The sequence below is a fragment of the Phyllobates terribilis genome, unplaced genomic scaffold (assembly GCF_046119375.1).
Source record: "Phyllobates terribilis strain yellow unplaced genomic scaffold, ASM4611937v1 Scaffold_1__5_contigs__length_1240528914, whole genome shotgun sequence".
NCBI classification, from domain to species: domain Eukaryota; kingdom Metazoa; phylum Chordata; class Amphibia; order Anura; family Dendrobatidae; genus Phyllobates; species Phyllobates terribilis.
Genome location: NW_027362761.1, coordinates 939,582,319 through 939,594,367, shown reverse-complemented (window position 1 = coordinate 939,594,367; position 12,049 = coordinate 939,582,319). Strand labels below are relative to the sequence as shown.

At 38.9% G+C, this 12,049-nt stretch overlaps 1 protein-coding gene across 1 annotated transcript in view; it reads left to right on the top strand.

Moving 5' to 3' along the window:
• Positions 1 to 12,049, top strand: part of SLC7A11 (solute carrier family 7 member 11) — a 314,366-nt gene that overhangs the window by 211,976 nt on the left and 90,341 nt on the right. The window contains exon 7 of the mRNA XM_073641718.1: positions 9,425 to 9,548. Coding sequence (XP_073497819.1) covers positions 9,425 to 9,548 — 124 coding nt within the window. The remainder of the gene's footprint in view (positions 1 to 9,424; positions 9,549 to 12,049) is intronic.

The window sequence follows — 12,049 nt, the reverse complement described above, 5'->3', positions numbered from 1 at the left end:
TGTGCCTGATCATGCTAGTGGTGGTCAGGCTGGTCATTTTGCCACCCCTGCTGATGCTGGACTTGCAGGTGGCACAAATGGCCTTTTTGGGGTTATCGGCAGAGTCTTTAAAAAACAACCAGACTCGGGAAGACCTAACAGTTGTACTGGCAACTTCCTTCGTGTTGGTGTTACGGGTAATGGTTGCCTGCCTTCAGTCTGTGGCCACCACACTACTTCTTCCTGCCTGTTGGGGTGCTCGGCCTCCCTCCCCCTGTGTGCTGCTGTCCTTGCTCTGCATGTCCTCCTGCCAGGTTGGGTCAGTTACTATATCATCCACCACCTCGTCTTCCACTTCCGCACCCTGGTCCTCCTCCTGACTTTCTGGCAATTGTGTCTCATCATTGTCCACCTCTTGTGACACTTTCCCACCGTCGCCTTCGTGTGACCATGGCTGCTCAAATATTCGGGCATCGCTACACGCGATCTCCTCTTGCCCCTCTTCAAGTGGACCGGGCGAGAGGCCCGACTATATAAATGGAAAAGTGAACAGCTCTTCAGAGTGTCCAAGTGTGGGATCAGTTGTCTCTGGGAACTCGGCATGGTGGGAGGAAGGAGGATCAGGGTGAGGAATAAGCAGTCCAGACTCACAGCTACTGAGACTTGACCGTGTGGAAGACAGGGTGGTGGTAGTGGTGGCTAAGTGACTGGAAGCATTATCCGCTACCCAACCAACAACCTTTTGACACTACTCTGGGTTCAATATTGGTGTGCTGCGGTCTCCTAGAAATTGGAACAGGAAGGTCAGACAAGAAGATGTGGGTGTTTGTTGTGGCACAATTTTGGCTTGCCCACGGCCTTGTCCTCGGCCTCTGCATGCACCATTACCATCACATCCAGTTCCCCGTCCCTTGCCACGTGCCTTGCCCATTTTAAATGGAGGACAGTATCTTCCACGCTCACTACAAATGACTGAGTTTCGAGCGAACTTATATGTGATCTGTGTAATAGAGAAAACAGAGTTTTAAATACCTGGCCTGTAGGTAAGTAGTTTGAACAGCAAACTGCGGTGAATTGCTTCAATGACACACTAAAGGAAATTTTTAATGGAGGCCAGAAATGGCAGTATTTTCTGACAATGTACATGTGATCCGTTTGACGGAGAAAACAGAGTTTTAAATACCTGGCCTGTAGGTAAGTAGTTTGAACAGTAAACTGCGGTGAATTGCTTCAAAGACACACTAAAGGAAATTTTTAATGGAGGCCAGAAATGGCAGTATTTTCTGACAACGTATATGTGATCCGTTTGATGGAGAAAACAGAGTTTTAAATACCTGGCCTGTAGGTAAGTAGTTTGAACAGCAAACTGCGATGAATTGCTTCAATGACACACTGAAGGAAATTTTTAATGGAGGCCAGAAATGGCAGTATTTTCAGACAACGTATATGTGATCCATTTGACGGAGAAAACACAGTTTTAAATAGCTGGATTTCTAGCGCTCTAATATGGAAAGGACCTGGCTGTATTCTGCAGTGCCAACAAGCAAATGGCGCAGAAAAGAGGTGTTCTCTAGATTGCTTTTTAAGCAAATAATGGGGATTAAGATCCAAAGAAAAGTATTCCTGGCCCTTGAGACCTGGGCCTATTTCTAGAAATATCTAACAGCATCAGTAGGCAGAATTGGAATGGAGCCTCTCGTGCTATATGCACTGCAGTCTGATATATACACTCCCTGCCTATACACCCTGCCTGCCTGATATCTCTGCAGATGGATTAGTCATCAGAAGGACTGTTTGTTAAGATGGATATGTGTAATGTACGGTTTTTCTCCCTACACTACCTAATACACAAGCAAATCTGTCCATGACACAGCAGCACCTCTCCCAAAATAAGCAAATGGCACAGAAAAATGGTGTTCTCTGGTTTGCTTTTTAAACAAATAATGAGGTTTAAGATCCAAAGAAAAGTATTCCTGGCCCCTGAGACCTGGGCCTTTGTATAGAAATATCTAACAGCAGCAGAAGGCAGAATTGGAATGGAGCCTCTCGTGCTATATGCACTGCAGTCTGATATATACACTCCCTGCCTATACACCCTGCCTGCTTGATATCTCTGCAGATGGATTAGTCATCAGAAGGACTGTTTGTTAAGATGGATATGTGTAATGTACGGTTTTTATCCCTACACTACCTAATACACAATCAAATCTTTCCCTGACTCAGCAGCAGCTCTCCCTACACTGTCTGATCCGGAGTGACTGTGACGAGCATGGCGGTGCCAGGTCTGATATAGACCTGATGACGCTGTGTGGCCAGCCAATCACTGTAATGCCCACAACCAACATGGCTATGGCATTACAGTGCATGGCAGGCAATCCCTGCATGTTCATTGGCTCTCTAAAAAGCCAAACATGCAGGGAGGGGACTCGAGTTTCTGCCCGAGCAACCCGGAAATACTCGGCGAGCGCCGAGCTTGTCGAGCACTGTGATGCTCGGGCGAGTACCGAGCAGTGGCGAGCATGCTCGCTCATCACTAGTCATCAGTGTTTTTCGGGTATGAATAAAGCATGAGAGAAATTACAAAGCTTCTCATACTTTACAATGTTAAATATGGACTTTGCCATCCTTGTGCTGTACGTGTTTTTCAAGGACCCATAGACTTGTATTGGCCTTTGTCATCCGTGCTGCCGGAAAAAAAACAGACATGTATCCATGTGTTTTTCATTGATACACAGTCCATATAAAAACACAGACATGTACATCGCACCATAGGTATCGTACCATGGGTACGTGTGGTATCCATGAAAAAAACGGATACCACATTTACTTGAAACATAGATGTGTGAAGGAAGCCCAAAACATTTTTGTTTTATTGGGGATGTCTCTCAAGTTATAGGTGTTAACAACAATGAATACACACTTAGACATCAAAGCAAACAATTCAGTTTTTCTGAAATTGTAATTTTGCTTTCACAATGCTGGATAACATTGAATCATTAGCAAAAGTCATGTGAACCCTGACTTATCCGAAGGCATACAGTGCAACATATAACTGACCCGTTTATAGATCATGAAACGTTGGTTGATATTCTATTTACATCATAAATTCTTATGACAATGGGATTTTATTCCTGAATCAGGTTCTCTTCCACTTTGTGCCACCGCACTGAGCTGAGAGGTCCTGACCCAAGGCCAAGGTGTGGTAGGTAAATGGAGGATTCTGCTTTGAAGTCAGAATTGATTTTGGGATTATATGATCTAGTGTCAAACTCCGGCCTGTGGGCCAAATCTGGCCGCCAGGGTGGTTATATTTGGCCCGCGACATCAGGACCCCCATCCATTTGTGGGGCCTATTATTCTGTATGGAGGACTATCTTGGACCTATTACACTGTATACTGGTTGGCCCATGACTTTGTCCAGGTTCTTCATTTTGGCCCTCTGTGTGTTTAAGTTTTACATCCCTGATCTAGTGTATAAAGCAATTATAGGGTCTTCTCTGGGATATGAATTAAGTTTTAAGGCCTGGTCTTGAGTCTAGATGAATTTGACTGATTTCTTGTCTGAGTCTGGTCTGATGTCTTGTCTGAGTTAATTTTGACTGGTCTGGGCTCTGTATTAGTTTTATAGTTTACTGTTTCATTTTACGTTTGCTTTTAGGATGTTTTCTGGGATTTTTTAAAACTTGTCTAAAAGGTGTGATTGTTCTGAAATTAAAAAAATAGCAATTATGTACCAGTTGAATATCTTGCTAATCCAGCATCACCACTTAGGTGAGTTCAGTGATTAGCAGCAGTGGTTATATAATTGATTGATGGCAAGTCATCAATGCAGGAAAATAAGTGATTTCTGAATCAGCAGGGGATTCAATGGCAATTAATGATGATTTCGTTATTTTATAACATACTCTACTCTTGTTCAGCTTTTGCAAAATCCTGGAAAACTCCTTTAACCATCACATTTTTGTCCTTAAAAAAAATTGTTAGTGTGAATTGATAATTCTCAAATACTATTTCTTTCGATTTCAATTCAGAGTGGCACTGTGAAATTCTAAAAAATCATTATTGCTAACTTACTTTTATTTAACTATACCTATGGAGACTGAAGGAAAGCAAAGAAAAACAATAGCCATTATGTAGTGACATTTTCGCATGATATGAAATTGTCATTCATCACAAACATAGGCTAGTATATGCTTTGATAGATAATATTAGTAATTAGTTTACAGCCTGACCTTTGTAATATCATCATACAATTCACAGAAAGGATGAATGAAGCATTGCTCTTACTTGACAGGCCATTTATAAAAAGCTTCCATTGCAATTTGAAGAAGACCTTTCTAGCACATTCAAATCCTAATTCCAGAACTACGCCATTTACCGATAAATATTACTATCTAGAAAGTACAATGATTCCAAATGTAACAGGGCAGTGCAGGTTAGACAGATTGAAACCAAAAGTGTTAAAATATATCTCTTTCTAACATGTTTTACTGACTTATTATTAACCAATTAATTCTTGTTTTATTCCTGAGACTAAATGCTGCTGTTCAGAACTGCTGCACAGAATTATGTGGTGAATCAGTGGATCCTGACTACAAATGGTCTTCTTTGTAGTCAGAATCAGTAGAAGCAGCTCTTAGGCCCCCCACCTTGGCACACCAGTTGATTCCTAAATGATAAGATGTATTTTCCTTAAAACCGTAATCTTCAAGCTGCACGGGTGCAGCACTGGCCTTACTTGTCTACCAATGCAGACTTTGCACTTTTGACACTGGACAGCACCAACAGAATTCCCTAGTCCTTCCCAATAGAGAAAGTGTTGGGATTGTTTATTTCAATAAAGTATTTTTTGGGTGTGTCCTTTTTTTCAAGGTTAGTAATGGGGGTATCTGATAGACCTCTCTCTATTACTAGCACCAGGGCTTGATATCAGCTATGCTTTTAGACACTTCACAGCTGACATCAACCCCAAGCACCATTACCCTGATTGCCATAGCACTAGGGCATCAGAAAGAGCCAAGGCGAAGTGACAGAATTGGAGCATCTCATGTTATGCTCCACTTTTGGGGCGGCTGCGGGAGGACATTTTTAGGGCACAATAACCATGGACATTCCAAGCCTGATAATCAGCTCTCAGCTGTCTGCTTTACCTTTGCTGGCTACATCATTTTTTTTCATTTATTAATTTTTTTGTTAGATTAATACAAAGCTGTATAATAAACTCTACATGCAAGGCAATAAAGGGTGCGATTTTTTAATGTGTCATGAGGTTGTGAAATGATATATCTGACGGATATCTATCTGTCTATCTATGTATTATTTATCTATCTAAAATGATCTACCTATCATCTTTGCACATCTTTGACACATAAAAATCATTAATTTCCTCAATGTATTTTATTCCGGTATGTGTCACATGGACGGCATACGAATGTCACACACATGTCCCTTGTCATCTGTGCTGCCGATAAAAAATGGATATGTCTACATGTGGGGCACATAGACATGCGAGCAGGCCCATAAGTTATAATGGGTATGTGTGGATACATACCTCTGGTATGTGTGAAAACAAATGCCACATGCGCTGGAGACACGTACATGCGAAGAGGCCTAAAGCAGCTTTTGTTGCCATTTATAAAATATCACCCAGTGCCTTTGTCCTTTTTTAAAGTGGTTGGTGATTTAGAATATGCCATAGCAACATTTGCCACTTTGCGATTGTGAGATAGTTCGCCTGTCGGACTCTATCAACTACTTAGATTCTGCAGTTACTATTAACTGTGGCATGTAAAGCGTAAAACAGTCAGAACCATTGGTAGCACTGACCTTGATCGTTGCAGCTGCAGCAGCATGCCACCTGTATGTTACAGTTGCCAGCTGCTCCGTTATTAAGCCATAATAGTATAGTGGTTCATGGAAACACCCACCTGAACATGACGGAAAAGTTTATTATGGGACCAGAAGTAGTTAAACAGAGTAAATCAGTGTATTATTTCTAATAGGTTCAGGAACTTTCTGTTACCTCCCTGAAAACATCATTATTAGTCCTTCTTCACCATAGTGTGGACGTTTTGCATCATTATCAAGCACTCAAATACGATTTTCCCCACTGAAGATTAAATAGTATGTCAGCTATAACCCTCCCAACTAAATCTGCATTTTCAAAATAGACATTTATGGCATAGTGTATAATGGGGACATTGCAGGAATAAACTCTTCACTCATATTCCATAGCTGGATTGAAATACTACATAAATATTGTAATTCCGATAACAAGAGAAAAAAACAGTAACACTTTTTTGTAGTATTTTTATTCTTTATAGACAGTTATATTAATTTGCAATGAAATCCCACATCTGCTACTGGCTGACGCTTTCCATATTAGCAGGGGTTACTTTTACCTGTCAGTATACAGGACAAAAGCACAGCTGGCAAAATACTTTGTACTTAGAAAATGGCATTTCATTATTGTCTTCAGATTCCCATTTTCATAGGAAGTGATTGTTGATAAGTAGCCAGCGAAACGCTAGTTCTTCCTCAGGGTGCGTATAGCTTGCAGTCAGGAAAGGAAAATCAAGGTTTCTTGTAATAACAAAGGTCAGGAGCTTAACAGCTTTCTGTACTGTATCTGTCTTAATGGCTTCACACTTACCTATTTTATTCTTTGTGTTTTCAGCACTTCTGTTAAAAAAGACCTTATTAAAAAAAAAATGTTATTTAGCAGAAAAGCATTATTAACTTCATCTCGTCCACCAAGAGCAATTTCATTCAGAGTAGGTTTGACAAAGGGGAAAGCATGACATCAGCATTATAAATGTCATATAAGTGTCCTAAAGAACTTCCTACCTTTCAGTTATTTTTGTATGGGGCTTATTTTAAAATTTTATGTTCTGTTTTATTCCATTTTTAAACTTTAAAGTTACTAAATGTACAATAATGCTCCGCTGCGATCCTCTACTAACACTGCTACTACCCGAGACACATACACACATAAAACACATATACAAATACATTTGCAAATGTGCTGTGCAGTTTTGCCCCAATAAGAATAATTCAGCTATGAAGCAAAATACAGTGCTTGTTCACACGCTGCATTTTTGCAGCATTTTTGTTCCTCCTATTTGTCAAGGGTAAAAATGTTGCACTTTACAGTTAATGAGATTTCTGGAATCTGATGCACGTGTTGCTTACTATTTGCTTTCAGATTTGAATCATCAAAGTGTTTTGTTTGTTTGTTTTCAAATCTGCAGAAAGTCAATTTTTTCAGTGTTTTTGCAGCAAGGAAAAGTGAAACATGAATATTTTGTGCTGAAGTTTACCTGCCAACACAGAAAAATGTCTGCATATACCCATATGTGTCAAATCTTATTGACACTTAAAGAAGCACTCTTCCTCCTCCCATCAAAGCTTTTATCCTCTTAACATATTGCAATCATCATGTTATACAGCACTGTGTACTTACAATTGCTCATTTTGCCTTTCTACCGAGATAATTATTCACTTTTCTCTGCTCTGTGTAGAAACAGGAAGTCTCTTGTCCCTGCATGAATCATTCCCTTCTTCAATTCCTGATCCAGCTTCTCCCTCCTTCCCCCTGCCAGGGACTTTTGCAGTGACTTATGACTCATACAGGGAAAATAGGCTTCCTGTTTGTATATGGAGCTTAGAAGGTGTCAGCTAGTCAGTTTTTAGTCGTGATGTCATAGGCCTAATGGAAAACAGAAGAATTATCTGGGTAGAAGGGCAAAATGAGCAATTGTAAGTACACAGTGCTGTATAATATAATGATTGCAATATAAGAGGATAAAAAATTGACGGTCGTGCTTTTTTAATTAAAAATCCCTCTTCCCTCTCAGTCTAATATGGAAATGAGTGCAGGAAGCTGAGATCTAGAGAGATGATAGCTGGGAAATCATGATTTACATTTAAGATCTCGTGTTGGCTGCCCATTTGACACTATGTGTATAGGCTAGTGACACTAAATTACTTTTATGATTACCAATAATACTTTTGTAAGGTCATAGAGATAACTTTTTTTGACAAAAAAAATCAACAAAAAAGAAAATCACTACTGATTACGTTAATACTTTATTAAATGCTCATTGTATTTTCATTATTTAAGCTAATTAATTATCTTAGAAGTGTTCATAATAATTGGTCTATTATTAGTTTGCTATAATAATAAATTATATTTCTATGAACTGTGACCTTCATTAGTTTAATTATTTTTATATAATAAAGGGGGTAATTATACTACAGGATAACATAACTATCTAAAACAGGAATAGCACGGTCGTAACAGATATGAAATAAATTCAGACTATCATGTACGAGCTCTATTTATCAGAAAGTTAAGTGGTAACAATTAAAATCTAAGCTAAATGGAAAAAAAAAGTTCTTCTTAAGAGAGTGATTGAATTTTGACAGACAGTCTTTTGTCTATAAATGATGTTTCTTCGACAAAATGTTCCCAGGTTGAACAACTGTAACGGCCAATGTGGCCTAAAATATGTACAGCTGCATTTGCATAATGATCATTCACCAGACGATTATTCATTTAAAGGGAATCTATCAGCAGGTTTTTTCCATTTAATCTTAGAGCCTCATAATGAAGGACCCTGATTCCAGCGATGTTTCACTTAATAGACTGTGTTTTTCTGTTTCATTACAATCAGTGTTTTATCAACAGGAGAGTATCACTACAGGACTAGGTGTCTCATGCATCCTAGTCCAACCATGCCCCAGCACTGACTAGCAGCTCTCTGTCACTATGCAATGTACACAGAAAGACTTGGTATTGGTGGGGATATATATGGACCAACAACTGAGCTCTGCTAGATCTTCAACAGAGAAAACTGGGACTCTGTCATAACTGCTGCACCCAGTAAACTAAGTGATACATCACTGCAATCAGGATCTCTGTCTCCACATCATGGTTCTGTCAGATTACATCGCAAAAACCATCTTACAGATGCCATTTAATGGTTGTTCAACCTTCAATCTAGTGTATATGACATCCTTAACAAGCCAACCACAGAAGATAATACATATAGCACCGAGATCAGGACACCCACGAAGCAAGGAGCAATAATAAAATATAGCTCCCAGTTCTCAGTAACGTTGCTGGGATATGTGTTTGGACAAGGGATGAAACGCTGATAGGTAAAATAGTAATTTTCTCCATAGAGATTGAGTTAGGTTAGTAAAGAGGAGCTTTGGTGGAAATAGGTTTTCATTTAAAGCTAACAAGGGTAAAGGTATACCTTCAATAGCTGTTGGCCAAGCTCTCATTATAGGGAGCATCACATATCTCGAGAATACATTTACCATTTACATAGGTCATCACATGTAAAGCGCCATTCAATAAATGACGCTATAATAATAAATAATAATAATAATTTAATAAATCAGAATATAATGCAATCTTTCTTGTTTTCTTCATCAGAAACATACCTCTTGCAATATGCATATCAATGGTGATTGTCACAGTTGGATACGTCTTAACCAATGTGGCCTACTATACAGCCATTACAGCGGAAGAGCTGGTCCTATCCAGTGCAGTCGCAGTGGTAAGATACTTTACACTTTTACTTTAAAGGGCAGAACTGGGCTGAGCTTTTTCTTGCCATGAACACTTACAGGGTGCATCTATTAATGGTGTAGTGTTACTTCTTCACTGGTTTGGAATTAAAATATAAGTGTTAGATAATTAGATACACAGATGTATAGTTTTCTTGCACTTGCCGACCCCTTTATGATACGCTAGTGTCCCACTCAAATTATTGGATAAATAAGACCATTTTGCCACATCCACAGCACCATTGAAACTCAAATGACAGCTCTTGAATGAGACCTGTCAAGAAATCTATTTTGCTTGGATATAGAATTTTAGATTATATTGAAACTTTGGGTTATTTTTAGCAAAAGCCAGACATGGGTCCCCTGGATACTTCTCTATTCTCCTGTATCCACTTCTGTGTTTCAGAATGATCAATGAGATGAGCTTTAAAGAGGTTGTCTGGTACTTTTATATTTATGGCCTATCCTTAGGATAAATATATGAAAAACTTGGCACTCAAAGAGATAACGCAAAGCAACTAATTATTTAATCATGAAATCAAGAAAATAAATCCAGAATATTATTTAACATTTTGGCCCTGAATCCAGAACTTCATCAGAATGGCGCTGATTGCTAGGGTAGCTGCATATGTCAGAAATGTACAGCGCTGTCGTTGCTGTGACAAATGTTGCCTGTTGACTGGCACAGTCACATAACGATTCAACAGGTAACGTATGTCACAGGAAACAGAGCTGAAACATTAAATAATATTCAAGATTTATGTTCTGTATTTCATGAATAAATATGTATTTTTTTAACGTTAAGTTATCTCTTCAAGTGCCAAGTTTTTCATCTATTTATCTACATAGATTGGAACCCTACTCGGGCACCGGCTCATCAGCATGGAGTGACGTATATTACCACTTACTATCCTTAGAATAGGTCATCAATATCAGATTGATGGGGATGCCATATCTGGCAACCACGATGATCAGCTCTTCCCGGTGCTAGTGGTGGCCAGATGGAATCAATTGCGAAGCGGAACAGCACAGCTCCATCAACAGTATAGTGGCAGAAGCGGGGAACAGAAAATCTATCCCTACTCATTAGAATTGGGATGGATGTGCACTACTCAGCCACGACCACTATACAGTTAACAGAGCTGAGCTGTGGAGCTCTGCAAATGATAACATCCCGCCACTGCCTATTGGAACACCTGATCAAAAGAGATGGTGTTGCACCTCCAGCGATTTGGTATAGATGTCCTATCCTAAGGATAGGCTATCATTATAAAACTACTGGGCAATCCTTTTAAGGTGTATTTTCACATCACAATTATCCAGAATGAGTGTTCTGAAGAATGCTCATTTCCCAATAATCATGCAGGGTAAGCAGGATGCCGATCACACAATGAATGAACAAAGCGCTCATTCTTTGGGTGAAATAATTTTTGGGTTTGCTCAAAAATTATTTAATATTTAAGATATTTAATTTTTGAGCAATGTTTCTAAAGTTCTGAATCTTTGTAATATACTGTATTAGATTATTTTGCTTCCTTCTATCTGTAAGTGAAAGTGCTGTCTTACCGGCCTACTTAATGCTGTCTTAGTATCTGATTTGAACTACAGGTCTAGCAAATTCTGTACCCCTGTCTTAGTTTCTCTACTCCCATTTCCTATGCCCTGACATTAATAATAGAAACTTACCCTGACTCGACATAAGGGAGGAAAGCACAGAGGCTCTTTGGTAGATCTTAGATTGAGAAAAAAAATGTAATTACCCTTTAAAAGATCATCATTTTCAGCAGCACATTGCCTGTGCTGCCGAGAACAATTCCATCCTGTGCACACAGAATGATCTATTACTGATTGTTCTATGCACATAGTAAATGTGGTCTTCCTGTCTAAACTGGCTATTAAATGACCAACGAACAGCAAGCAGTAGCTGATCGATGGGCGATTAGAGCAGCAAGTCAGGTAGTGTGAACATACTTTTACAGGACCACTTGAATATACCATATGCCATGCCAATGAGCTGTGAATTTCACTATAGTAATACATTTAGAGATTTTTTTTGCAAAAAAGGAAACAATTCTAAAATGCTGCTAAGTATCACTTATCAAAACCTGACCTTTAAATTTTAAATAGAAACAGAGAATTATTTATCAAGTAGCAAAACCTCTGCTATACATAGAAATAGTTTAAATAAATTACATAGTGATTATATTTCAGAGGCAGGTCCATTAACCTCCTTCATAAAACTACACACATTGTATGGGAAAGGGCAGATTACAAAGGCTCCAGACAATTCTACAATGTTAAAGTAGATGCAAATAATTGAATTCGAATGGTTATTTTGTTTTACAAAACATTTCCGTATACGTTTTGTATCGTATAAAAAACATCAAATGTCTCATCAATCTCAGTTTAGGTCTACATTGCAATAACTATAAAGCTGACCTCAACTTAATAATTGCATCCCAAGTGCTTCAGCTCTATGACATGCGGTGCC